Source organism: Pongo abelii, chromosome 17, assembly GCF_028885655.2.
Source record: "Pongo abelii isolate AG06213 chromosome 17, NHGRI_mPonAbe1-v2.0_pri, whole genome shotgun sequence".
Lineage (NCBI taxonomy): Eukaryota > Metazoa > Chordata > Mammalia > Primates > Hominidae > Pongo > Pongo abelii.
The window spans coordinates 62,802,597-62,829,696 of record NC_072002.2 but is presented as its reverse complement, the minus strand read 5'-3'; the positions used below and the strand labels follow the sequence as shown (position 1 = coordinate 62,829,696).

At 52.1% G+C, this 27,100-nt stretch overlaps 1 protein-coding gene across 7 annotated transcripts in view; it reads left to right on the top strand.

Moving 5' to 3' along the window:
* The window catches only part of ZBTB7C (zinc finger and BTB domain containing 7C), a 381,843-nt gene extending 361,606 nt beyond the window's left edge, over nt 1-20,237 (top strand). For all 7 annotated transcript variants that reach the window (XM_024235901.3, XM_054537879.2, XM_054537878.2 and 4 more), the window contains 2 exons: nt 6,460-7,686; nt 17,674-20,237. In XM_024235901.3, the coding sequence (XP_024091669.3) occupies nt 6,476-7,686; nt 17,674-18,325 (1,863 nt within the window). In that variant the 5' untranslated portion in view covers nt 6,460-6,475 and the 3' untranslated portion in view covers nt 18,326-20,237. The remainder of the gene's footprint in view (nt 1-6,459; nt 7,687-17,673) is intronic.
* Nucleotides 20,238-27,100: the final 6,863 nt, after the last annotated feature.

The window sequence follows — 27,100 nt, the reverse complement described above, 5'->3', positions numbered from 1 at the left end:
TACCTGGGTTCTAGAACCTTCCACTGAAGGCAGAGGCCCAGGAGATGTTCTCTGGAATAGTGGCCACACCTAAGAAGGTTTCAACCCCCCTGCATTCTTCTTTAACCTCTTTCTTCCATTTCTGAGCTCCTCATCTCCTCTTCCCATCTTTCTCCTTTATTTTCATCTCTGTATTTTTTTTCTAGCTCCTTCCTACCAAAGGTTCATACTTCACATCAAGCCTCTTCTAGCTGTTGAGTGTTTTGTTTTGTTTCTCGTGTGTGTCTGTGTGTGTGTGTGTTGAATTTTTTTCCCTGTACATGTTATTCTTGGAGACAGAACTGCCTTAGCTTAGATGACAGGAGGCAAAGGGATGGAAGGCATGGGGGCTGGGGCATGACATCCCCTTTGGGACACTGCTGTCTACTGGCCCACCAGGGCATGGGAATCTTAGGGTCACCAGGGAAGCTCCCAGCATGCAGGGTGGGGACACTTCTTCCCAAAAAGACAATGAAACAGCAAGTAGCAGCCCTCACCTCCTGACTGCAACTCACCCCTCCCAATCCCTGCCACTGAGGTTAGTCTCCTGCCTGGAAAAACAGCCTTGAGCTACCATGGTTACATCTGTTTCTCCAGGAATGGAACAAAGGCCACAAACCAAGGCACAGTGAGAAGTCACTGCTGGGAAAACCAGCCTTCAAGTCCAGAGTCACAGGGTGGGTTCCCTCCCTATCGTCAGATCCACTTTGCACTTCTGGCTCCTCATGGTCATGATGTGTGTTATCAGATTTCTCGTAACCATCCTATCACATGATGAGACATAGAAGTCCAGAGAAGTGGAAGGGCCTCCCAAAGTCACACAGCTGTGGTTTCCTGATTCTGAATCGCAAGTAGACATTGCTCCCAAAGCACAGAAGATCCCCACTTAGTGTAGGACAACCACATGCCATTTCTCAGAGTGCTCGGATGGTTATCACAGTGGGACGCTGATCACCAACGCGTGGACTAATGAGTTCCAGCTCTTCTATTTTAAAAGGCAGAGTAAAGCTTAAGGAATGGTGGGAATTTTCCCTGAAAAGCATTTTAAAACATTTTCATCTCTAAAGGAATAAGCCCTTAGCAAGCAAGAAAACTTGGCTCTCCATAGAGAACTAATATCCTGGGGTTTTACTGACTTTGGCTTTTTACTTAACAGTGGAAGGGTCGTTTCATTTACACACAGTCTTTTCAGATGAGAAGGCCCCTTTGAGGGTCAGGACCCTGCTACCTACAGGGTGGCTTTGTGAGAATTAGAAAAAGGTGTCTCTTCCTCAATACATTTACTTCCATCTATCAAAACATTGTTATAACACACGGATTTTGTTAAGGTGAGACATTTAACTGCCATCTGCCAGAAAATTATGATAAATATCACAAATCGATAATGTCTGTGAAATAATGTCCCTGGATTATTATCTATTACTGCATAACAACACAAAAATGTAGTGGCTTAAAATGAGAATAAACATTTATTGCCTCATAGTTTCTGTGGATCAAGAATTTGGGAGATGCTCAACTGAGCAGTCCTGGTTCATTGTCTTTCATGAGGTTGCAATCAAGATGTCAGCCAGGGCTGCTGTCATCAGAAGGCCGGCCTGACTGGGACTGGAGGATCCACTCTCAAGGTGGCTCACCCATTCAGCTAGCGAATTGGCATTGGCTGTTGGCAGAAGGCCTCAATCCTCTGCCATGGGGACCTCTCCCTAGGGCTGCTTGAGCATCCTTACAACATGGCAGCTAAGGACAGCCCTTGCCATAGACCTTCCACCAACTTTGTGTCAGGACTGTGCTAAGCATTTAATGATATGATCTGCCCTCAAGTGGCTTACAATCTAGCAGAGACACCAATCATTACAGTTCAAGGCAGAGTCAAATAAATGACAAGAATCAGGAGACTGAAGGCTTTAGAGATGGAGCCTCTGAATTGAGGGATGGGGAAAGGGTTGTCTAAGTGAGACCTTGAAGTGTGGATGGGATGTGGACCCCCGGAAGTGCGAGATCAGTTGTATTCTCCAGCCAAGAGTTCAGCATGAACAAAGGCATGGCAGCTGAGAACAGGGTGTATGTTTGGGGATTGGAGAGTAGGGGCTCCAAAGGTACATTTGGGGCACATTGGAGGGGAGCGTTGTGGCCACTCAGTCCATCCAGGTGACCACCCACTCGGCTGTGCTCAGAAAGTGGGATGGGAAAGGCTGATTGAGCCACAGCTCTATTTTCTCGTCTCCCCTTCTCTTCTTACCCCTGGCAGAGCTTTGCCAAAACCACCACCAAAACTTACACAGAGTAGGGGAGGCTGTCTGGGGAGCCAGCAAGGGAGAGTACCCATCCCCAACACTATGAGAAAGGCAGTAGCCTGGGGCTAGGGTGGTCTCCACATTCCAGCCCCTGAGGCTGGCCAAGCCTTCCTGGAGGGCTCCAGTCTGCCCTGCTGGCCCTTGCCTGCTTGGCTGTCCCTGGAGGGCAGGGCCACCCAAATCCTTCCCTCCCTCCACCACAAAGGCATCCCTAAGCACCTCTGAACCTGCAGTCTGGGCCATTCATTAGGCGTTAGCAGAGACTACTGTCCTTTCTTGGTTACTTTTGTGATCAGAGGCAGGAGCTGCAATTGGTTGTGGTTGGGAGCATGGCCTGGGGAGCCAGACACAGGCTCAGGTCTCTGTGCCCGCACTCATCCTCTGTGCATCAGCTCTTAGTGGCTTCATTTCCCTCATCTGTAAAATGGGAATGATGGTAACAATAGGAGCTAAATGCGTTATTGTGAGGACTGAGTAAGCCTAAGGGCAGATGGCAGTCCTGACTCCTCTTTGGGAAACCCATTGTTTAGGGAGGATATTTAACCTGAAAAGAGAAGGTGTCTGCTTGGCCTGCCCTATCCTCCCAGTTCGTTTCATGGGTCCTGAGTATCTGAAGCAAAGAGCTTGGGGCCAAGGAGGTGGGACAGGTATCTGATGGGTCCCCCTTGCCCACTGCACAGATGCTCACACCACACCTGACTCTGAGCATCCAAAACTAAATGTGGCTCAGACTTGAGGCCTCCTATCTGATCCAGGCTCTGGGGGCTGCTTGCTGGCCCCCAGCCCAGCTGCCCAAAGGCAGCCTTCTTGGGGCATGGCAGCCCCAAAGGAGCCCGCTGGCCTGCAGCCACGCAGGCTGCTCTGGTTTCCTAAGCCCTCTGCGTTCCCTTGGGTGCCCACCACTGCAGTAGGGAACCAGGGGAAGGAGGAAGTCACTAGGAGCTTCTTTCCTCATCCAGCGTGGGAGGATGTGGAGATGTAGGAGGTGGCCTCAGAGCTGTCTCTGCAGCACAGCCCATTGAAGCCTCAGCCTGGGGATACCCTCCCTAGTCAGAGAGAAGGAGGGGTGTCCATCAACTAATACTACACAGGCCCTCGAGGGATCTGGGTGGATATGGTCCATCTGAGTCCCCAGAGAAATGCAGAAGTGGAGTTTGTCAATAGACAAGAAACGTGTTCAACGGGGCCACTCAGAACAGAACCTGGCCCCTCAGACCAAGGGCACCTTGGTGGGGCTGCCCACTTTGTGCCACTGTTCCCACAGCCTGGTACACTGTTCTCCACATCCTCCCATGCTGGATCCTTCTCTTCTTCTAGTTCTCTGCTCAAATGATGCTTCCTCTCCCCTGTTCACCCTGGGTAAAGCGCCCCCCTCCTCTCCTCCCTTACAGCTCTGTGCTGGATGAGAGATGGAGAGAAGCGAGGAGATTGATTAGTGGCTTTAGGTTGTTTCCTGTCATTTGCTTTTCTTAAACTTTTTCTTTTGAGATACTTATCATTTCAGCTACAGTTGTAAGAGATGATACAGAGACATCTCACGTACCCTTTACGCAGTTTTCTCCAATGGTAACATCTTGCAAAACCATAGTACAGTATCAACCAGGATTTGAACACTGATATAATCAATACACAGAACATTTCCATCACCACAGGTATCCCTCCTGTTGCCCTTTTATAGCCACACCCACTTCCCTCCCACCACCACCACCTCCTTAGTCCCTGGTAACCCTCATCTCTTCTCCATTTCTGTAACTTTATCAACTCAAGAATGTTATATAAATGGAATCATGCAATATCTAACCCATTGGGATTGGCTTTTTTCACTCAGCATAGCTCCCTGGAGATTCATCAAGGCTGTTGCACATATTGAGAATTCACTCCTTTTTATTGCTGAATAGTATTCCCTGGCATGGACGTACCACAATGTTTAGCCATACACCTTTGAAGGATGTCTAGGTTATTTCCAGTTACTCACTATCATGCATAAAGTGGCCATGAACATTTGTGTATGCGTTTTTCGTGGCCATAAGGTTTCATTTCTCTGGGGTAGATGCTCAAGAATTCAATTGCTGGGTCATATGGCAGTTGCATATTTAGTTTTTTAAGATCTGCCAAATCATTTTCTAGAATAGCTGTACCATTCTACATTCCCACCAGCAATATATGAGTGATCCTTTTCTCCACACCCTCGCTAGCATTCGGTGTTATTTTAGCCACTATCCTATGTATGTAGTGATGTCTTATGATAGTTTGAATTTGAGTTTCCCTAATGGCTCACGATATTGAACATCTTTTCAGATTAGATGGCTTATCTGCCATCTGTATACTATGTTTGGTGAATCTTGCTGTACATTTTTGTTGCAGTTGTTATGTCCCTCTAAACTCCCTTAGAGCAGAGGCCTTCTCAATTTGTTCCCTGTGCATCCCCAGAGTACAGTACAGAGCCTGGCACAGGGAGACTACCCAATAATATTTACAGAATGAATGCATGGACTGCCAGGGTCTCTGGCCCTTTTAAAGATGAGAAGGTGGGAAAGCAGTGAGGCCTTAGTTCTGGGAAGCCTCCTGAACACCTGGCCAGTGGGATTGCTTAGGGAACACCTGGGCTGCCCCCTGGTGGAGGAGAAGGTGAGGGCAGGGGAGGGGCACCCAGCATCCTCCACACCTGCTGCCTCCCCAGTGCCTCCAGGCCCCATTCACACTTTATGAGCGGCACTTCTCACTCCTCCCCTCCCCCTGCCTCTGCCTTCCCAGGGCAGAAACATCCAGAAGTTAAATGTGTAAGGCTCTCCAGAACTCTTCCCACTGGGGCGTGGGGCTTTAGGATTTGTTTTCCTTTTTGTTTTCTCCCCACTTTATTTGTACCAAGATAAGGGCCAGGGCTTTGCTAGGATTTATCTAGATGGGCCATGTTGAAGCTTTGCTGTAAGTAGAAGAGCCCCATGAAGCTTGTCCAACCCACCCTATTTTATTGTTGTTGTTCTGTTTTGTTGTTTTGTTTTAGGCTTTTAGCAGCCTGAATCCATGGTTTTTAGTTTCTGTCTCTAGTGATAAGTGGAAAAGAAGGATGAGGAAGGGGCTTTACTGGCCCAACCAGAAACAGAAACTAACAACCCATGACTGTATTCTCTCCTTGGACGCCCCTACCTGCCCTGGCAGATGCCACATTTTGTCCCGGTTGACTATGTTCACCTGGGCTGTGAGCTGTGCTTCCTGAAAGGAAGGGATGCCAGTTGTCCCCTGTCGTGCCCTGCTTTCTTCTGGTGGCTGCCACTGGCCATACTTATGTATAACATATATAATGATAAGGTGTCTCAGAAGACACTTCTAACCACAGGGGTTGACATTTTCATGAGGCTAACAGAATTTAGACATGAAAAATTAACTAACAATGTACTTGAATTTATATTTATATTGCATTATATTTATATTGAATATTGCATTTATATTTGTATTGAATTTAAATATTTATAGGTGAAATCGCTCTCAGATATACACATATAGGAAGTTAGTGGTTTTTTTTTTTTAAAAGGATCAAGATTTACAAATGGAAGGAAACTTCAACTACAATGAACGAGTAAGGTCAGGAAGCAAAACATACCACAAGGCCCCCATTTACTTGCTGAAAATGGGCCACGAAATTTGTTTTAAGCTTCCTAGTAGCTAGTGCAAAGTGTAAGTCTGTTACAGAATCAGAGGATTTGTAAGACAAATCAGAGCATCTTCTCAGCAGAACCACTGAGAGGTCCTTGCCCCACAGAGGTGAGTCCTGTTCCTGTAGCCAAGGCAACAGCTGGGTTCATGTGGCTTTTCATCCTGCAGTTGTATTCTGCAACTGCATGTTGGCAAAGTGGAAATCAGTAACACCAAGCCTGAGAGAAGGCTTGCAGCCTTTGGTGAGTAGCTGACACCAGCTGCCCAGTGAGAAGCCTATCTCTAAGAGTCTTAGGGGTCCAGAGAAAAGCCCCAGCTTGTAAGCCAGGCTGTGAATTGCAGTTGAGATTTGGCAAGGCTAAGAGGTAGGAGGACTGCCCTTGCAGTGGACAGGGAGCCCTTATGCCAAGGAGGTGGCTCAGAGTCCTAGAGCTGAGACCCCTCCTGGGGCCATGCTCGCTAACCCAGTCTTCTTCTCTGTGTGTCTCTGCAGGGCTCTGGCTGAGAACATGGCCAATGACATTGACGAGCTCATTGGCATTCCCTTCCCCAACCACAGCAGTGAGGTCCTGTGCAGCCTCAATGAGCAGCGGCACGATGGCCTGCTGTGCGACGTGCTCCTGGTGGTGCAGGAGCAGGAGTATCGGACCCACCGGTCCGTCCTGGCTGCCTGCAGCAAGTACTTCAAGAAGCTTTTCACAGCCGGCACCCTAGCCAGCCAGCCCTACGTCTATGAGATCGACTTTGTCCAGCCTGAGGCTCTGGCTGCTATCCTGGAGTTCGCCTACACCTCCACGCTCACCATCACCGCCGGCAACGTCAAGCACATCCTCAACGCAGCCAGGATGCTGGAGATCCAGTGCATCGTGAACGTGTGCCTGGAGATCATGGAGCCTGGGGGGGACGGGGGGGAGGAGGACGACAAGGAGGACGATGACGACGACGAAGATGATGATGATGAGGAGGACGAAGAGGAGGAGGAGGAGGAAGAGGAGGAGGATGACGATGATGACACGGAGGACTTTGCTGACCAAGAAAACTTGCCTGACCCCCAGGACATCAGCTGCCACCAAAGCCCTTCCAAGACGGACCATCTCACAGAGAAGGCCTACTCAGACACCCCCAGGGACTTCCCTGACTCCTTCCAGGCTGGCAGTCCTGGCCATCTGGGGATGATCCGGGACTTCTCCATCGAATCTCTGCTGAGGGAGAACCTGTACCCCAAGGCCAACATCCCTGACAGGAGACCCTCCTTGTCTCCATTCGCCCCAGACTTCTTCCCACACCTCTGGCCAGGGGACTTTGGTGCCTTTGCCCAGCTGCCTGAGCAGCCCATGGACAGTGGGCCACTGGATCTGGTCATCAAGAATCGGAAGATCAAGGAGGAGGAGAAGGAGGAGCTGCCCCCACCCCCACCGCCACCTTTCCCTAATGACTTCTTCAAGGACATGTTCCCTGACCTGCCCGGGGGGCCTCTGGGACCCATCAAGGCAGAGAACGACTACGGTGCCTATCTCAACTTCCTGAGTGCCACCCACCTGGGAGGCCTCTTCCCACCCTGGCCCCTGGTGGAAGAGCGCAAGCTGAAGCCCAAGGCCTCTCAGCAGTGCCCCATCTGCCACAAAGTCATCATGGGGGCCGGGAAGCTGCCGCGGCACATGAGGACCCATACTGGGGAGAAGCCATACATGTGCACCATCTGCGAGGTCCGCTTCACCAGGTGCGCATGGCAGCCCTCGGGTGCAGGGGATGGGGCCAGAGGCCATGGGGGACAGCAGAGTTGGGCAGGGAGGCTGGGGATGGAGACAGAGACCCAGATAGATCCCAGACACATTCAGGCTCGTGGCTAGCAGTGGTGCTAGGCATCACCTGGTGCTGTGACTTTCAAACCCTTTTTAGGGACTGCAGTATTTTCTCAGATACAATATTAGGTGGAAGCCCATGACATGAAGCAGGTAAGAGCAGGGCTGTTCTGGCTGGGAAGGAAGTGAGGCGCCTCTAGCACCTTGGTTGCTTGGCTTCCTCTTCTCCTTCCAGCTGTAAATTCGTGGAACCCAGTTTGAACGGATGGCACTCCCCGGATGGAGTGCCGCCCCTTCGTTTGATTTGGAGAAGCAGCCACTGACCTTTATTAAGTATGTTCTGCATGCCAGGGGCCGTCCTAGGCACCTTAAATACACGGTTACCACAGCCAGGCCCTGGGAAGATGGGGAGACGTGGTTGACTTTGTTTATGACACATCTCCCAGTGGCTAGCTGACCAAGCATGTGTGCAGCTGGAAGACGGCAGAGCTGAGACTGGAATCTCAGCCTCTGTGTGACAGCAAAGTCGATGACCAGTAGACTGCAGAGATGCCTGTAGGCCCTTTCCATCATTTTGGGGTCAGACCTAAAGGCTGGGCCTCTTTTTTATGTTCTCCTCTTTGCCTTTCCATTTGAGGAAGGGGGACAACTTTATGCTGTTATAAAATTTGAAATTTGAAGTCAATACATTATAAACCTTTCATCTTTCATAGACTCTGTCCCATTCAGCAAACGTATGTTATATGCCTACTCTGCACAGGAACTTTTACAGTCAAAACTGATTGGCGGGTTGGTGTGGAGTCAGATCTGCCCACTGCCAGCTTTGGATAGGCCTCACTTTTGGAAAAATATGGCCCGTTGGTGCTATCTGTGGTTCCTGGTGTGAGGCTGATCATCTCAGCCACGTCCACAGGTGGGGAGGGCTCTGGTGGGTGGCCTGGCATCAGGGTTTGGTCATTTCAGTGTATCCTGTGTGTACAGAGCCTGGCAATGCCTGCCCTGTGACCATGACTTACTAGACTAGGTCCCTTCCCCACACTGCCACTGTCCCTCTCAAAGAACTCACCTCGAGAGACCCACACTTATTCCAGTGGCGCTGCTGCTGCCCTACTTCCTCTTGGAGGTGTATCTTTGGGAATTGCTGGCAGCTCATTCTTTTCATTTTCCTCAGTGGACACAGTGCAAGGTTGTGAATGAAACTGGATATCAAATCAGGGACTACGCTTTTCCAGGAAAAAAAAAAAGATGAGTCCTCTAAAGTCATGAGACCTGTTCTTCTGAGTTGCTTGGAAACTCTACTGGAAGTTGCCAGAGAAGAGTTTCAGAAATCCGTTCAGGTGACACTGGTGTGGCTGAAATAGCTCTGCAGGCTCCTCAGGGGACTGCTTTGAAGGACAGCACTGATTATTTCCAAGGTGGCCTTGGGGTCCTGCTCACAGCTGCTTTTGTGAGGGGAACCCCAGACAGCATCTGTCCCAGATGCTTCCAGTGACAGTGGAGGGAGAATCTGCAGGAGCAGAGGGGCAGGGCCTCACAGACCCAGGATGTGTCCCCTTGCCCTTAGCAGTGAGCTAAGCCAGCCACCCAGCAATGCTGACGGCAGGGCGCCCTGCTCCTCTTACTCCCCAGAGCAGACGGACCCAAGGTTCCCGAGATTCACCTCCCCTTGGATGTCCCTCAGTGACAGCCCTGCCACCCCAATGCCACCGTGGGTGATGCTGCCCCCTGCCTCCTCCTGAATTCACCTTAGCCCCACAGAACCAGGCAGAACACCTGAACAGGGCTTGGCAAAAGCACAGGAATACCGAGGGAGATAAGCCAGAGCACCATGTGAAAGCCAGATTCAAGTACAGCTCACCCATCTTCACGGGGGGCCTGGCTTCAGCCCGAGAGTCCCAGCCCCTGCATATGACTTTAAGGATGCCAGGAAGCTCTTCACAGGCCAGATCAGGAAAGCCAGCCATGTTACCAGCCTGGAGCGCCCTCTCCTGCCAACACAGGCTCTACCTCCCTAACTGTCCATGCCTGTCCCTTTGGCAGATGGCTAACAGGAGCACCTCTGCCTTCTGGGGAGACCGAGGCTGGTGACTCCAATTCCAAAAGGATCTGTGTCTCAGGATATTGCACGGTGGCCCTACTGGCACCCTGAGCCCCCATCATCTCCCTTCTTCCCCACTCCCTTTCCTCTGGGCCTTCCCCACCCACAGCCTTCTGTGAGGTCCACGCCAGGTCTGGACAGTCTGTGCACCCCGTTTTAAGGGAAGGTTTTAACCTTGCGTAGTCACTGCAGACAGACTTCTCGCCCTCTGGACCCTGGGACATTCTCTGGGAGTGGGCGTCCTGGTTTGGGCAGCAGTGCTATGTTGTATAGGAGGGTGACATTCCAGGTTCCTCCCTCCCAGCACACTCCTGATGGTCACTTGGGGTGGCCTCTCTGTCTGCGGTCCCCACTCCCAGCCAGATAGGCAGTGGGGCAGTTCTGGTCATCCAGCCATCTGGGCTTGGGTTACTCCTGCTCCAGAATGTCGGCCATCTGGCCCCAGGCCTGTCTCCAGCTGAAGCCGCTGCATTCCAGCCCCCTCAGCACCCCCACCACTTGTTCCCACGGGGCTCTGACCCTCCCGAAAAAGATCAGACAAGCTCTTGGGTCCCTCTCTTCCCAGGAGGAGAGAAACCCCGAGCTGGGGGAAGGCGGGGTGGAGGAGATGGCTCCAGCCTGCCTCACTTCAGAGGCTTTATTGCTCACTGTGGGCTGTGGCTGTCCTTGTGGGACACTCCCCACTCTCCTCCCCCTCACATTCTTCAGAATCACTGGGGCTTTGCTTCTCACCCCGTCTCTGGAACTGCCCAGCAAGGATTCTTTTCCGTGCTTGAAGAGCCCCAAGCATGGTCTGTCCAGGTTGAGGTTTTCCTGTAATTCTCCCTGCGGCCAAGGCTCCCTGCAGCTTTTCCACGGGGACCTTATTTTTGGCTGAATTCCCCGACACGATTCCTAACACCTGCCCCTTCCACCTGGAAGCTCTTCAGCAGCCACTTAGAGTGGCGATGGTTGCCCCACTGACATAGAATTCCCAGACTCCCTTCCGAGGCCATGCCACTTCCTGAGACTGGGCCCTGTCGTGTCCCTCTTGTCCCCGCAGCAAGGACCCAGACATGCTGCCCTCAGGTCCTCCTCTCAGACATGATTTCCCCTTCTGGAACCCGAGTCTTTCCTTCATCACAGCTGAGCTTCTGCCCTGGCAAAGCCCCATTTCCTCCCTCCTTGATGTTGGGAAGAGCTCAGGGTCCTGTGACACCCTCCCTGCCCTACCCATGGGGTGCTGGAAAGGCCTGCCCTTCCCCTGCATGGTAGCCCTTCAGCCCAGGCTCTGAGTCACAGCCTACCAGATGCCAGCTCCCAGAATGTCCACACCCCACGGGGACATACTAATGACCTCAGCAGCCACAACCAAGGGGGAGGACAAGGGGGAATCCTTCCAGCAGAGCCCCTCCACCCCTAAGGCCCTGCCTGCTGCTGTCATTCTGTGGGTCTAGAGAGGAGGGACAGAAGCCGCCCCACAGTGGTATTGTCTGTTCTTTGGTGTCAGGAACCTCACCTCTGAGGCAGCTCTACATTTCAGCCAGTCCCACCAGGTGTCCCACCACCGATCTGTTCCAAATATGAAATCTCCCTTGGCAGAGCCTCAAAGGTATCAACCAAACTGTTTCTTCGGCCCCATGCTGTCCCTTCCTAGCTCTGGTCACCCCATAGCCACTTGGGCTCCCTCTGCCTGTGCACTCCCTTGGTTTAGTTCAAAGACACCGTTTTCCTCCTGGGAAAGGCTCGTGCCTGTGCCGGCCAGGGAGGCAGCTCCTGTCCCTTTCAGGTCTGACTTGGGACACAGAAACAGCTCCAGGTCCTAGGGCAGAGGCAGTCTGGACCAAGATTACCTCAGATCCTCTTCATCAGGAGTCCTTTCCCTTCTCTTCCCAGAAAGTCTGGAAGCCAGGAGCCAAAGGTTAGGATGGCAGGGTTCGGCCAGAGGTGACACCTAGGACGGGCCTAGAAGAACAGGGAGCATGTGATCTCAGGAAGACAAAGCATTTGTCTTCATGCATAGGGACACTGCTGTGCTTGGTGGGTATTTTCCCTGCCCACAGACATCCCAGGTGGCCCCCCGCACACCTTTTTGCCCCATCTGCAGCCATCACTGCCAACTGGGCCTGGCCCTGGGCCCTGTGAAAGCCTCTGCATCTTCCACCTCTTAATTCCCACCACATGGGTCCTTGATTGCACCCCATAGAGACTTGCCCCCTGCCTCCCCCAGCCCTTCTGTTAGGAGCTCCTAGAGAGCATGGCTAGCTGGTCTCTCTCCTGGAGCCCCTGCATCCTGTCACAGCCTGGCTCTCAGAGATGCCCCAGCCATGCCTGATGGGGACAGTAGTGAAGGCAAGAAACTGCAAAATGAGACTAGACTGGCCCAGAGACAGCAGAGGTCCCATGGAGCACACTGTCCTGGGTGGGGATGGACGACCTCTGCACCGCAGTCACTCTCTGACAAGGCATGCTTTCCAGTTCCGCTGAACCCCGAAGGCTGTGCCTTTTAGTCTCCACCTGCCTCCTCCAGTGCCAGCCAAATGCTGACCACCTCTGTGCCCCCACAGCTGCCTGCTCTCCAGACAAGCCAGCAGCCTGGCTTTTGTCTTCCCTCTATTTTCTTTGTAGTCCTCCCACTCCTGGCAGCTCTGGGAACCCTATTAAGATAATGTAATGGCATTAGCAGTGGTAGCAGGAAGAGTGTGTCTCAAACCATCGGGTTACAAGAAGTCCGGGTAGAGGCTGCTGGGAAAGCATTATCCTGATTGGGAGACTTTCTGGAGGCCACAGACCTCAGGCCAAGGCCCTGCAGCCCTTTTCTTTGATTCTGGGAATGAGCTCATGAGGACTCACACAACTTTCCCGATGATGAGCTCTCCAGGCTGGAAGGGGGCATGTAGACCGAGGCTTGGGTGCATATGTCCTTGGCTGTCCCTGATGCAGAGAGATAGAACGAGATGGCAGACAAGGGGACCAGGGCCAGAGAGGAGCATGTCGGATTTGTAGTCAGAGAGTTCTGAAATTGGCCCCGCTAGTCAGTCACCTAGCGGTCACCTAGTCACTGAGAGGATGCTCAGTGAGCCTCCTCTCTATCTACGTTCAGTGTTGTGTGTTGTACAGAGTACGAAAGAGCATCCCACAGCTTCTCATCAAAGCAGGTACCAGAACCCTCCATACCACGTGCAGGGAGGAGTGCTGGGAGGAGGAGGGCTGGAAGGAGGAGGGCTGGGAGGAGGAGGTCTGGGAGGAAGGGGCACCCTGGCTCTGGGCTTGGCCTTCTGGGAGGGCCCTAAGGATGGAGTATCGGTGTCCAAGCACAAGACATGCATACACGGGGAAGGAGCCAGGGTTTACCGGGCATCCACCCTGTAATGTGGTGGGCTGTGCACTGGGGGACCAGCAGTCCAGTTCAATACCTGCAGGTGTTCAGAGACGCAGAGTTGCCCAGAGTGTGGGGCAGCGTACCATGGGGGGCAGGCAGGAAGCTGGCAGAGGAGATGGCAGTGAGCTTGTAAAGAGCCCAGAAAGCCATGCTAAGGGGTAAGTGAGCACACAGGCCATTGGACAAGGGGGCCTTGGGAAATTTTAAGTGGAACTGCCAGACCTCCATTCCTACAGAGAAGTAACTAACAGCTCAGCTCCTGAGATTCCAGCTAGAACATATTCAAGCTAAACTCACGCTGCTTCCACAGGCAGATTGAATATGTGAAGGAGCAAGGAAGCCAGCCAGCCAAACAGACTCCAGAAGGAGATTTGGCAGAAGCCCATTACCCAGATGCATACACTCATGGAGCACTAGAGGCCCCAAGGATGCAGCCCAACCCACATTTTAGAGATCAGGAAACTAAGGCCCAGACCAGGCAAGGGAACTGATCCAGTTCTTGGAGCGTGTCCGGCACCACCTCCAGCTCCAATGCACGTCACAGTATCCACAGGAAAGGTCAGTGTAAAGAAGGAGGCTGTGTGGCCCTAGAACACCATTCCCTCTTTGGTCCCTTCTTTCCTTATCTTGGAAGTAATTAGATCAGTGTTTTCAAGGTCCTGAGAAGTGTACTGCTAACAGTGTAGCTTACTGGGCCCACTGACTCAGACCATGAATCAGAATGTGGTAAAGTATGCCTGGTAAATTAGATGATCCTCTGAAGTTTTTTCCAGAACTGGCTTATGAGCTTTGCCTACTCTTCCCACCCCTTGCTCCCATTCCCACAAATGTCTCCATTAGGGAAAGCTCCTGCCCAGGGCTGAGTTCCTCCCATTGGCATACCCCAGTCTTCTGGCCTCAGAGGCAGAAAACTGGCTACTGGTGCCCTCTCTTGATTGTTCTGGTCTGCCCTTTCTGCAGCAGTCCTCGTAGGCCTCAGGTTGGGAGTCCCTGGTGTGAAAATCCATCCTTTCTCATCCCCAGAATAGCTTACAAACAAACCACAGCCACGTAGCCCCCCAGGTTCCTTTGCCCCTCACCAGCTGTATACCTTTGGGAAGCTCTTAACTTCTTTGAGCCTCCTTTCTGCCTGTGTCCAAGTGAGGGAGTTACACCAAGTGTGTTGAATCTAGCACACACAAACCCAGATTCTCTCCATCTGCCCTGGACAATGGGAAGTGATGTCTGGTCCTAGGTTTAGCTCTGCACAGAGAGGTTAAATAACTTGCCTAAAGCCACCCAGCAAGTTGGTCATGGGTCTGAAGCTGCAACAGGGACTCCCAGACTCCTGGAGGGGCCCTACCTCTATACCATATGCCTCTGAATAATGAATTCCCAGGGTCAATGAAGTCATGTATTTACCTGCGCATAGCAGATGTTCAATAAAAGGATATCATAGGCACCTTCTCAGCACTTCTTACATCCTTGGACCAATTGCCACAAAAATGGGACTTCTTTTAGATACACTAATGAGAAGTTTGGGAGACATTTGAAGATTTACCACTTATATTTTCCATTGTTTGAGAGTGACCCTAAGGGTCGGTACTACTAATTATGTGTAATAGTGACTTAAAAAAAACCTACCTGGCCAGGCGCGGTGGCTCACACCTGTAATCCCAGCACTTTGGGAGGCTGAGGCAGGCAGATCACGAGGTCAGGAGATCGAGACCATCCTGGCTAACACGGTGAAACCCTGTTTCTATTAAAAATACAAAAAACAATTAGCCAGGCATGGTGGCGGGCACCTGTAGTCCCAGCTACTTGGGAGGCTGAGGCAGGAGAAAGGCGTGAACCCGGGATGCGGAGCTTGCCGTGAGCCAAGATCGCGCCACTGCACTCCAGCCTGGGTGACAGAGCGAGACTCCATCTCAAAAAAAAAAAAAAAAAAAAAAAAAAACCTACCTCGTCCAGGCACAGTGGCTCATGCCTGTAATCCCAGCACTTTGGGAGGCCGAGTTGGGCAGATCACAAGGTCAGGAGTTCGAGACCAGCCTGACCAACATGGTGAAGCCCCGTTTCTACTTAAAAAAATACAAAAATTAGCTGGGCGTGATGGTGCATGCCTGTAATCCCAGCTACTCGAGAGGCTGAAGCAGGAGAATCACTTGAACCTGGGAAGCGGAGGTTGCAGTGAGCCGAGATCATGCCACTGCACTCTAGCCTGGGTGACAGAGTGACACTCTGTCTCAAAAAAAATAAAAATAAAAATAAAAAAACCTACCTCATAGGTTGTGGTGAAGAGTAATGAGATGATGCATTTAAAGCCCTGCTTAGCTGATTCTGAGCTGAGCCCTCTGCCAGGCCTGGTGAAGGAGCCCAACCGACCACCTAGCATCAGTGTTTCCATCAGAGCCTGGGTGAATTTGTGGAGGCCCAAGACATATCCCACAGGACTGGGAAGTTGCATCACTCCAGGGGTACAGGCACCCGACACTTCCATTTTCACAGTCACAGTGTTGTGGTGAGAAAAAAGGCCTTGACTTCCGGACCTGCCATGACCCTCTGGGTGAGCTTGACAAGTTCCCCAGCTGGGCCTGTTTGCCCACCTACATAGTGGAGGCTTTGCCTGGACCGGTGGTTCTCAGTGTGGGGTCCACGGACCACCACCACCACCAGCATGTGGCAACCAGTTAGAAATGCAAATCCTTTGTCCCTCTCCCCTATCCCAGACCTACTGATCAGAATATCTGGGAGTAGGGCCCAGCACGGTTTTATTGAGTCCTGATTATGGTTCGAATGCATCCTTAAGTTTGAGACCCACTGGCCTAAATGGTCTCTGAGGTCCCTTCCTCCTCAAAAGTCCAATCATCTAGGTGAAATCTGGGTTACAGAGACCACAGCATGCTGGTAGGGGGTGGGATATCACAGCAGAGTACTATGTAGCCTAGGGGTGGCTGGTGGGTTTGAGAAGAGGCAGGAGCAGTGGGATGTGGAGGGGAAGAGGGTGACTCCACTTCCCTTCTCCCCACTCCCAGGGGCTCTCCAGCCTTCCTGTGAGCACAGGTGGAAGGACTGGATCTGTCCTCTCTGATCCTCCTCCCACAGTGCCTGCCAGTATTCATGGGAATGTCCTTTTCTCTCCTGCTCTGCCCCTGGAGAACCATTTTGAAAATGAGAGCTGGTGAGACCTCTAGTGGCCAGGAGACACCAGGAGCCTAGGACCTGCACCTGCTGTCCTGGGATTATGTTAAACAGGGTTTAAATCTGGCCATCTTAGGGAGGACACCAGGACTCCACATCTGCTCTAACCTCAAAGCAGAGCCTGAAATTACAGGCAGATGCTCCACCCAAGCCACACCTGCAGGGAGGAAGTAGGAGACTAGACACAGAGCTTCCTGGCCCCTATGACCCCACTGGGGAAGGCTGCGAATTATCCCAAGAGGAATTCTTGCAGCCCAGCTGCCTATACCTCAGCCAGCTTAAGCTGGTTTACCCAATGCTCAGTGTTTATGAAAACAATACCCTAATGTCAGTTTTCCTGTCAAGACCACCAGGAGGTGTGTGGAATCTAGTTCACACAGACCCAGGTTCTTTCCATCAGCCCTGGACAATAAGAATTGATGTCTGGCACCAGGTTCAGCTCTGGGCAGTGAGGTTAAGTAACTTGCCTGAAGTCACCAGCAAGGTGGTGGTGGGTCTGCAGCTGGCGCAGAGGCTCCCAGACCCCCAACAGGCGCGGGCGCCCCCACCCTACACCATACGTTACCTGTGAATAATACCACTTAAACCCCGCAAAGTTTTGCCCTAGATTAGGCTGCATTCTTTTCGCACCTGGCTCTTTTGTAAACCCTGAAATTGTCTACAGACAAAGAGGAGAGCCCAAGGCTTAGGATAAGAAACCACCATGCAGGAGGTTTGAACAAGGTGTACCCAAGCTTCTATAGCCTCCCAGATTAGTGCCAAACACAGACAGATCTCAACAGCCCGGGGGGCTGGGATGAGACCAGGGACTTTGGGCCAAAGCATATAGATGAACTGGAGGGAAAGCATAAGGTTGCCTGGAGACAGTGGGTGTGAGATTAAAGTGCAGTCCAGTATCAGCAGAAGTTGCTGCACTATCCGAGGACTAAGGTCAGAATGCTGACTTCTGGCGAAGTATCTTCCCAGTATGTGAGATAAACCCCTAATACAGTGGGAGTTTCATGACTCAGCTCGGGTATAAAAGGAGTTTGGGGGAGTGGGGCTTTCAGGACACTGCTTTTTCCGCATCCCTTTAATCCAGGTGAGTAACCATACCTGTCTAAGGTGGGGCAGCAGTTGAGGGTAGATCTAGCATGAGACCTATTTCTGGGATTTGACTCCATGGCAGTAGGGAGCCTCCGCTGGTTCTGGAGGAAGGGGGAGCAGAAGGTTAGGAATGGCTCCTGGTGTTCCCTGCGGGACTGACTCCCAGTCTCTGCATTGCAGGCAGGACAAGCTGAAAATCCACATGCGGAAGCACACAGGGGAGCGGCCCTACCTGTGCATCCACTGCAACGCCAAGTTCGTGCACAACTACGACCTCAAGAACCACATGCGCATCCACACGGGCGTGCGGCCCTACCAGTGCGAGTTCTGCTACAAGAGCTTCACGCGCTCTGACCACCTGCACCGCCACATCAAACGCCAGAGCTGCCGCATGGCGCGGCCCCGACGCGGCCGCAAGCCTGCTGCGTGGAGGGCCGCCAGCCTGCTCTTCGGGCCCGGCGGCCCGGCCCCCGACAAGGCGGCCTTCGTGATGCCCCCCGCGCTGGGCGAGGTGGGCGGCCACCTGGGTGGCGCAGCCGTGTGCCTCCCGGGCCCCAGCCCCGCCAAGCACTTCCTGGCAGCGCCGAAGGGCGCCCTGAGCCTGCAGGAGCTGGAGCGGCAGTTCGAGGAGACGCAGATGAAGCTGTTCGGGCGCGCGCAGCTGGAGGCTGAGAGGAACGCGGGGGGCCTCCTGGCCTTCGCGCTGGCTGAGAACGTGGCGGCGGCGAGGCCCTACTTCCCGCTGCCCGACCCGTGGGCCGCCGGCCTGGCCGGCCTCCCTGGGCTCGCTGGCCTCAACCATGTGGCCTCCATGTCCGAAGCCAACAACTAGGCTGGTCCCTGTCGGCTCCAGCCCACCAGCCCTCCAGTCCTTCTCCCTCCAGGCCCGCTCTACCCTACCCCATGGATCTGAACTTTTCATTTTAAAAACACAAAGGGAAAATGGGAAATAATAATAATAATAATACTATCAGTGATGGCATTTTCCCGGGCTCCTAAAGCAGCTGCCTCCTTTTGCTGGTCTGAGACGGGCATCTTTTCCCAAAAGGCCAGGAGCCCGGGCCTCCCTCCCTGGCTGTCTCTCTGGCTTTCACATAGAAACTTGCACTGGCCCATGCCACAAAGAACTGGGTGCCCAGGGGCACTTAGGAGCTGGGTGAGTTACGAGGGGTCAGGGGGTGGTTGGCCTGGTGCCCAGCCAGACGGAGCAGGAGGAGGTAGGGGCTGGGCATGCACCTTGGTTAAGCCCCACCCCCTGTGGCAGAGTCTCTGCCAACACTCCTCTGAGGGCTCATTTTCCAGTCTCCAGTGGCCCCGGGGTCTTTTTGAGAACTACCCACCTGCCACATAGAAAGAAATGCTCTATTGGCAGGGAGGCCTCCTGGAACCAGTCGGGAACCAGGCTCTGGAAGGTCAGGGCCATTTTTTCCCTGACCTGTCCTGTGACCTTGACAGGTCAGCCCTCTGTAGCTCAGTGTCACCTGGCTATGGAAGGGGCTGGTAACTGAGGTTTCCTCCCTCCACCTCTAAACACGTACACACGTATCCCCCCAGAGAATCCCAGAGATGGTAGGAGCTTTGTACTCCCCAAGTCCATGGGGGATCAGTTTATCTTTCTGGACTTAGTTTTATCACATCCAGCTCTATATTAGCATATTAGCATAGGTGAGAAATATGGCCAGACTAGACAGAGGTCAGGTCATCAGGGGAGCTTCTGAGCTTCACCAAAGCCCACAGGCAGCTCTGTGAACTCCGAATGCTACCCTACCTTCCCTGCAGACCGATATTCATGTCTGGACCCCTGGGGGCACTATTTAGTGTTTACCCCCATCTCCAGTGCCCCCTCCAAGGCTGTGCAGTGTCTTGGGGCTCTCAGGGCCAACATCGAAGAGATGGGGGCCACCTCTTAACACCTGACAACTGTCTCCCCTCACCCTGATTACTGAAAACAGACAAAATACCTGGTTTTCTAGGGTTTATCTGTTTTTTGAGTTGTGAGTTCCTCAGGGCCTTGGCATTGCTAGTGATGGTCCCCTCTGCTGTGTGAGAAACCCCTCAACCCCTTCCTCCTCCCTCTGGGGATGAAGTGGGAGTATTTGGCTCCCCTCTTTTGACAAAAGGGCTCAGTGCGGGGAGGTGGAGGCCTCTGAGGTTTGAAGGGCTCTGTGAGTTAGAGCTGTCACATGTTCTCCTGGTTCTTGAGTTTGCAGCAGGTCCTGAAAAGGAAGGCTCTGCTGGCCCCGTGCCTTCCTGACCTTCTCTCTCCTTCCCTCCCCTTTCTTGCCAAGTTTGCTTTGGTTTCTGAGCAGCCCAGAGAGGAGGAGGGTTCATCCCCAGGGAGGGCCCAGGGCTGGAGTCCCCAATCCCTGTGCTGTGGGCACAAAGAGACTTCAGCTCTTCCTGTTGCCTTGGCTTTTTCCTGAGCAAAAACACAACAAACAAAAAGGCCAGAGAAGAGCACAGACTCTGTCCCTCTCACAGCTCTCCAGAAGAGACCCCCTGATTCTTCGCACCACCGGATGCCACTCCAGCCAGCAGGATTGCTACACACACCCTCTGTTCTCAGACGTCATCTGCCTGGGCAGCCGCCTCTCAGATTCCTGTCTTCGTTTCAGACACTTTTCTCTGAAGCATGCCCATGTCCACCAGCCAGCGTGCCCATGTCCCCCCCATCAGCCAAGCGATTGGGGCTGAACCAGACTTTAAAAGAGAGGAGGAAAAAAAAAAAAAAAAGGAAACATGAATGAATAAATTGGAATCCAGTGGTGTTGGGGCTTTTGTTTTTATTTTGTAAAGGTGATGACTTCTTATAAACTCAATTTTTCAGATGACTGGTTAGTTCTTTCTGTTTTTTCTTGGCTGCAGTTTGGAATTGTACATTGTAAAATATCCAAAGATGTTGAGTACTGTATGATCAAGAACTTGAAGCAAATGGGTTGTGGGGGGAGGGGTGGTTGTGTTTTTGTTTTGCTTCAATTTTTTTTTGTTTTTGATGTTTCAATTTCCCTGTCTGTGGGAGAACTTTGGGATTTTTTCTATTTATAACTCTTTTTTTATGTGATTGCTCTATGTAAAATGACACTCAACAAAGTTTGCCTTAGTGATTCAAGGGACAATCTTCCATAACTTCGGTCGCACGCCACATCCCGCCGAGAAAAATTTTCTGGCCTATTTATTAAACAGTATTAATTGACTTGATTAAATTATATTGAGAGTCGCACTTCTGTGAGATATGACTTCTGAAAGTTCACAGGACAGCAACAAGCCAGTCTTAAGGTTTTTGACTGTTGGGTGTCATAAACTTAAAATAATGTCAAAGACACCTTTACAAAGGAAAAAAAAACAAAAAAAACCTTTGACCCTTATTTAATACTTTAAAGGACAGTGTTTTGAGTAAAAGTGAGCTATGCTTGCTTAATGGCCTGGTGAGATTAATTCCCCCTTCCAATTGCCGTTTCAGTTATCCGGGGGTGTTGCATGGTAGGGAGGGCAGAACTCAATTCTCAGTAGTCTCTTACATTCCAGATTTGTAAGGCATGGTTGGATCTTAAGCTTTGCGGCATCTGTGGGCCTGAGTGTGAGGTGTGTGTGTGTGTGCGTGTGTTCACAAACGTGTGCAGCTACACCCCAGGGTGTATGAGCAAGGGAAGTCCTACCAGTTCCCCAGCCTGGCGTCCGGAGTAGGCTCCGGCTGGCCCTGCTGCTGTCTGGGTCTCCTTCCTCTCACTTCCCGGTGCTGGCATTGGCCTCCTCCTTTCTTCACCTGTGCCTCTTTCCCAAAGAACATTAGATCCTAAAAGAACCTAAGGTGAAGGAATATACTTCTGTCATTGAATGGAGTCAGCGCTACTTATGACCCACAGCCCAGACTCTTGGTAACACTGTTCTTCGAATTGCATTTCTGGATAACCAAGGGTCAACCCGGAGCCTCTTTTCTGTTTTTGATTCCTTTCTTACTGTAGTAGGCAACGTCTATGCAGTGTTTCTTGGTACAGAGAAAAGAACAGATCCGGGTTTCCAATTTAGACTCCTCCAAGTTGTGTGTCTTCAGTCTAATCACCCTTCCACTCTGGTCCTCACTTCCCTAACCTCTAGTAATAAGGGAAATGGAGTAATCAGAGCTTCTCAAAGTTCTCCATCTAAACACCCCTCAGCAGAGGGGTCCAGCTGGTTGGCAAATTAGGAGCGGAACACTAAAGAAATAGCCCAAAGTAACCTATCTGTAGTGTAAAACTCTGAAGTCTCCTATTTTGGCTTTGAAACTCATACGTCTGCATTCTATTACATAACATTTGTCTTAATATAAACACATCGTTTTGATCGACTTGCCAGTTAAGTGAATTGCCTTTTCCCCAGAATCTTCCAGTGAAGTCAAACCGTTCCTTGGCCACCCTACAGCTTTGAGAGGCCCCAGCCCATGGCTGAGGGCTCAGGGGTAAGCATAGCCCAGTGCAAGAAATGCAAGGCCAGCTGCTCATCAAGATTATGCTCAGCTCGGCCATTCTAGGATCGTGTGGTCCTCATTCTGGGGGTCAGTGTCCACTGAGTGACATAGGTGAAGATGGAGAAGGAGAAGGGAACTGGGCCCAGTGGGCCTTGACCCCTGGGTGCTCCTGATCTCCTGTGAGTAAAATCGCCTAGCCCTGGCCAGGTGGGAATTCCATGGAGCCCGGCCATGTGTGACCTGCCCCCTGGGACCCCAAGGTGCTAAGGGAGGTGAGGTCCTGACACAAAGAAGCCTTCAGTGGAGGGAAAAGGGAGTGAAGGAAGGAGGATAAGGCCTCCGAGGACAGGCCAAAGAAACATGTGCAGCTTACCTGGAGAAGAAGGCTTAAGAGACACACTCAAACAGGCCTTGGGACTTCTACAGGTGTGTTGGGGAGAAGAAGCATTCACCAAAAATTTGGCCAACCCAAGCCAATAGGAGAGAGATTGCAGGAGGCAACTGGGTGCCCAAAAAAAGGAAGAGAACTTCCTAACATCTGGAATTGTCCTAAAGAGGAACGAGGTCCCTCGTGAAGGAATGAGCTCTCAGTCAGCACAAGAGTTCAATACTGCTTCTCAAGAATGTTGGAGACTGGGCGCAGTGGCTCAGGCCTGTAATCCCAGCACTTTGGGAGGTTGAGGAGGAAGGATTGGATTGCTTGAGGCCAGGAGTTTGAGGATACAGTGAGCTGTGGTCACACCACTGTACTCTAGTTGGGGTGACAGAGCGATATACCCTGTATCAAAAAAAAAGAATACTGGAGAGGAGAGTTTCTAGGGTTCCTTCCATCTAATTTGTGAAAAGGTGAATACATATCCGCCATATGACCACGGAAGAAGAACCATGCCAGAAGGAGTGGGTGACAAGTGGAAAAGAAGCACTGGGCGGGTTCACAAAACTCAGCTTGGTGGCCCAGGGCTGCTGACCCCATTCTCCCTAAACCAGTCACCTGCAGCAAGTTGCAGCCAGAGAAGGGGACTCCATAGAAAAGCCGTGGTTCTTATTTAGAGCCCCCAAACATGTGACAAGAGAACAGTAATGACCCAATGGGAAATAAGACCCTCGTCTCAGGCCTTTATCTGACCGAGTCTGCCCCTTCCTGAAGGACAGAGCCCTTTACAGATCCCACTCCTCCTTTCCTGGGGCCTGGACAGCTTTTCCTCCCTGAGGGACCTCTGAGCTCACTGCAGAACAGGCAACCAGCACGTAAGGGGCGCTTCCAGAACAGGGCACAGCCGGGTGCCCTGTACGTGTCCTTTCCCCTCTGAGAGCAGGTGAAGTTGGGACTTCATAAGGGCAGCAGGGTCAGTCCCCCTGCTGGAAGCATGAGCCGGCGGGGGTGGGGGGCCCTACGGAAGGGAAGTGCCAGGCAACACTCATGCCAAGGGACCTCCAGGGACCTGGGACATCCTGGGACAAATTCCAGAATGAGGAGGTTTGTATCCAGTGAATTTCCCTCCCTAACTCCTCTGTGTCCTCCTTTTCTCTGCTCCTAAGTCCCTCTTCCTAACACAACTGCCCCTCCGGGTATAGACACCCTTTCTCTCTGCCCTCCCCTCTGTCCCAACCTGCCCTGAAAGGAGTCACCAAATGTGAACGTGATTCAATGGCTCCCTCTCCTGGCCTTTGCCGCCCTGCTCCTCATTCAAGGTGGAAAGAAAGGCCCCTTGGCAAAGCACTGTCAGACTGCCAGCAGCAGACAAGCCTGGTTTCTCTGGGCAGAGGAGCCTTGAAATTGCACCCTGGAACAGTTACTGGCCTCACAGCTCCCACTCATCCCTCCCTCATCCCACTTCCTGGCTCAGAAAGGGATGGGGAATGCAGGACCTTTCGCTGCTTTCAGGTTTGAAGGCTGAGGACTGAGTCAGACAGGCATTTCCATAAATTGATGGAAGGAGGATTCCCTGGGGAGATCCTGCTCCTTTTCCCTCCTTGGCACACCCTGGGCAGGGGCTGCTATGACCTTGAGTGGCAGTGCCCACGTGGCCTAAACCAAAACATGTGGGTCCAGAAAGGGCCTGACATATAAAAACAAAACATCTCAAATTTGCCCTGGAAAACCTGGAACCTGACCACATTATCTGCAGCCAGACACACACACACACACACACGTCACCGGACAAATGGTGCATAGGCTGATGTCATCTCTCCTTGTAACAATAGGAGACACGACAGTGCATGAGCAAGACCTGGCAAAGCCATTTTCCCCACAGGTCACCCTGCTGGAATATGTATAATGCACACTCACATTTTCATCCTTGCACTCCCCTCTTTAACCATGAACTCTGACCCTGACAACAAAAACAAAAGGATAAACAAATAGGTTTCCAGAATAAGGAAGGAAGATAGAGTGAATTAGATCATTTTCCCATGTTCCTCTCACAATTAATAAATGAAGTACAAACCCTCTGAGTAACATAGGTGCCTTATGCCTTCTTGGAGACCCTTGCTTCCATGAGTCATCTGGTTTCAGCCCCAGGAGGCATGTATCAGCATCCCTATTCGTATCAGTCGGAGTTCTTCGTCAAACACCGGAAGTCACTTCAGCTGGCTTAAGTAGAAAAGGCATTTACTACAGGAAATTAAGTCTCTGTCAGAATTTTCACAAAAGCCAGAAGAAAGTCAGGCTGGCAGAGCCACCAAGATCAGTTGTCCAGGTTGCATACTGCACAACACCATTACATTTAGAGGCTGCCATTCACGCCCTAGACAGATTGGTACATTTGTGTACTAAACAATTTTCCAGCAGAGGGCAGTAAAGCATCTTGAAGGGGTGCCTAATTGTCTAATTTGCACAAAGTCACCAAGTAGACTAGGGGTAGCACGTGGCCTGGAAACGAGGAAGCCCAGAACCACCCAAGCCACACTGTGTCAGATCATTGCAGCTCAGGCCCTGGGCATGGGGACTCTGTCTTGTGGCCCCCCTCTCCACCAGTGTCTCCTGGGAAAATGGGTGCCACATTCTGCACTCCCTCACACTGCTCTCCAGTGTGAAGTCTAATGCTGGCGCATCTGGTTGGGAAGAGCCCAAGGCCCATGCCCCCGCCTGATCGCAGCTGCCTGGGAAAGCAAGCGCCTGGCTCCGCTGGCCTGAGAAGGAAAGATTCATTATGTCAATTCTCCAACAGAAGAAGAGTTTTGTTAATGCTGGGGGGCCTCAAAACGTGATATGTCCATGCCGTATTCTGCAGATGAGAGGCCTGAAGCTCCAAGTGGCAAAATGGTGAGGATAAGGCCACCAGGCAAGCTCTAGCAGAGCCGGGACTGGAACCCAGAGCCACTAACCGCAGAGCCGGGACTGGAACCCAGAGCCACTAACCCCAGAGCCGGGACTGGAACCCAGATCCACTAACCCCAGAGCCGGGACTGGAACCCAGAGCCACTAACCCCAGAGCCGGGACTGGAACCCAGAGCCACTAACCCCAGAGCCGGGACTGGAACCCAGAGCCACTAACCCCAGAGCCGGGACTGGAACCCAGAGCCACTAACCCCAGAGCCGGGACTGGAACCCAGAGCCACTAACCGCAGAGCCGGGACTGGAACCCAGAGCCACTAACCCCAGAGCCGGGACTGGAACCCAGATCCACTAACCGCAGAGCCAGGACTGGAACCCAGAGCCACTAACCGCAGAGCCGGGACTGGAATCCAGAGCCACTAACCCCCTGACCATGGTACCGCCCTGCCCCCTTTGAAGTGGAGGGCCAGAATGAGGCCCAATGTTCCCACTGGGAACAGAAGTCTATTTAGACAAAGCACATTCCAGCGGTCTTCCTCCTGATACCTCAGCCCTTTACAGGTATTGGTAAATACTCCTTCACAGTGTCACCCACCCCAAATCAAGGGAACACTGCCTTCCTAACTGTAAGCGCTGGTCAGCGTGGTTCATCAGCATGGGTGGTCTAGGTCCCCTCTCTCCCTCAGCAGCAAGTACAGCCATAGAGGCTTTCTCGTCACATTTGGAGCCCAGGATGCCTTTAATCCACACCTCCCTGCTATTGCTGAGTAGTCAGCTCTGTGCTGAACCTCCCTCCCCAAAATGGGGTTTCTGAATTCAATCAGCACTGCAGAGTCGGGTGTGTCTTGTAATTAAAATTTTTTTATTCTGCCATTTCAACATCCTTCCCATAGGAGCCACACTCGGAAATGCAAAAGTGCATGTTCATTTCCAAACTGCTGGGACTCCCAAGCAGGAGGGCCTTTGTCGGGGTAGCAAGGACATAGCAAAATATGCCGCTGTGGACCCCCAGGGAACACAAGGGTTCACTACTTGACATCCTCCTCCAGACCGAGAGCTCCTGTCAGCTGGAAAGTATTTGGGAGGCTCCCACACTCCCAGTCTCAGTTCAGGTTTAGCCTTCCACCCTGGGGGGCGCTGGCAGACTGACCCAGTGCTTCTGTCAGGGTAAAAGTCCCAGTGTCACTCAGTGTTCTGGCTTAGCCTCTTCTTCACTCATAAAAAGGAGGTGACAACACTTACCTGGAAAGTCCCTGTGGGGTTTGGGTGGGACATGCGCAACACTGGCCCTTCCTGCCACTCAGTAGGTGCCCGAAAGTGTGGGTGTCTTTTCCTTTTTAACATCAATAACATTTAAATTGATCTTTCCTTCCCCTTTTCCTTTGCTTTTCTTGTGTTCTTAAAATGGAAAAAAGAAGAAAGGGAGGGAGGGGAGGAAAGAGAAGGGAGGGGAGGAAGGGAGTCAGGTTAGAAGGGAGTAGAGGAGGCAGAGGAGGAGGGGGAGGAGGAGGAGAAGGGGTAGAAGGGAGGAGAGGAGGGAGGGGAGGAGGGGAGTCAGGTTAGAAAGGAGAGGAGGGAGGGGAGGAGGGGAGTCAGGTTAGAAAGGAGAGGAGGGAGGGGAGGAGGGGAGGAGGGGAGTCGGGGTAGAAGGGAGGAGAGGAGGGAGGGGAGGAAGGGAGTCAGGTTAGAAGGGAGTAGAGGAGGCAGAGGAGGAGGGGGAGGAGGAGGAGAAGGGGTAGAAGGGAGGAGAGGAGGGAGGGGAGTCAGGTTAGAAGGGAGGAGAGGAGGGAGGGGAGGAGGGGAGTCAGGGTAGAAAGGAGAGGAGGGAGGGGAGGAGGGGAGTTGGGGTAGAAGGGAGGAGAGGAGGGAGGGGAGTCAGGTTAGAA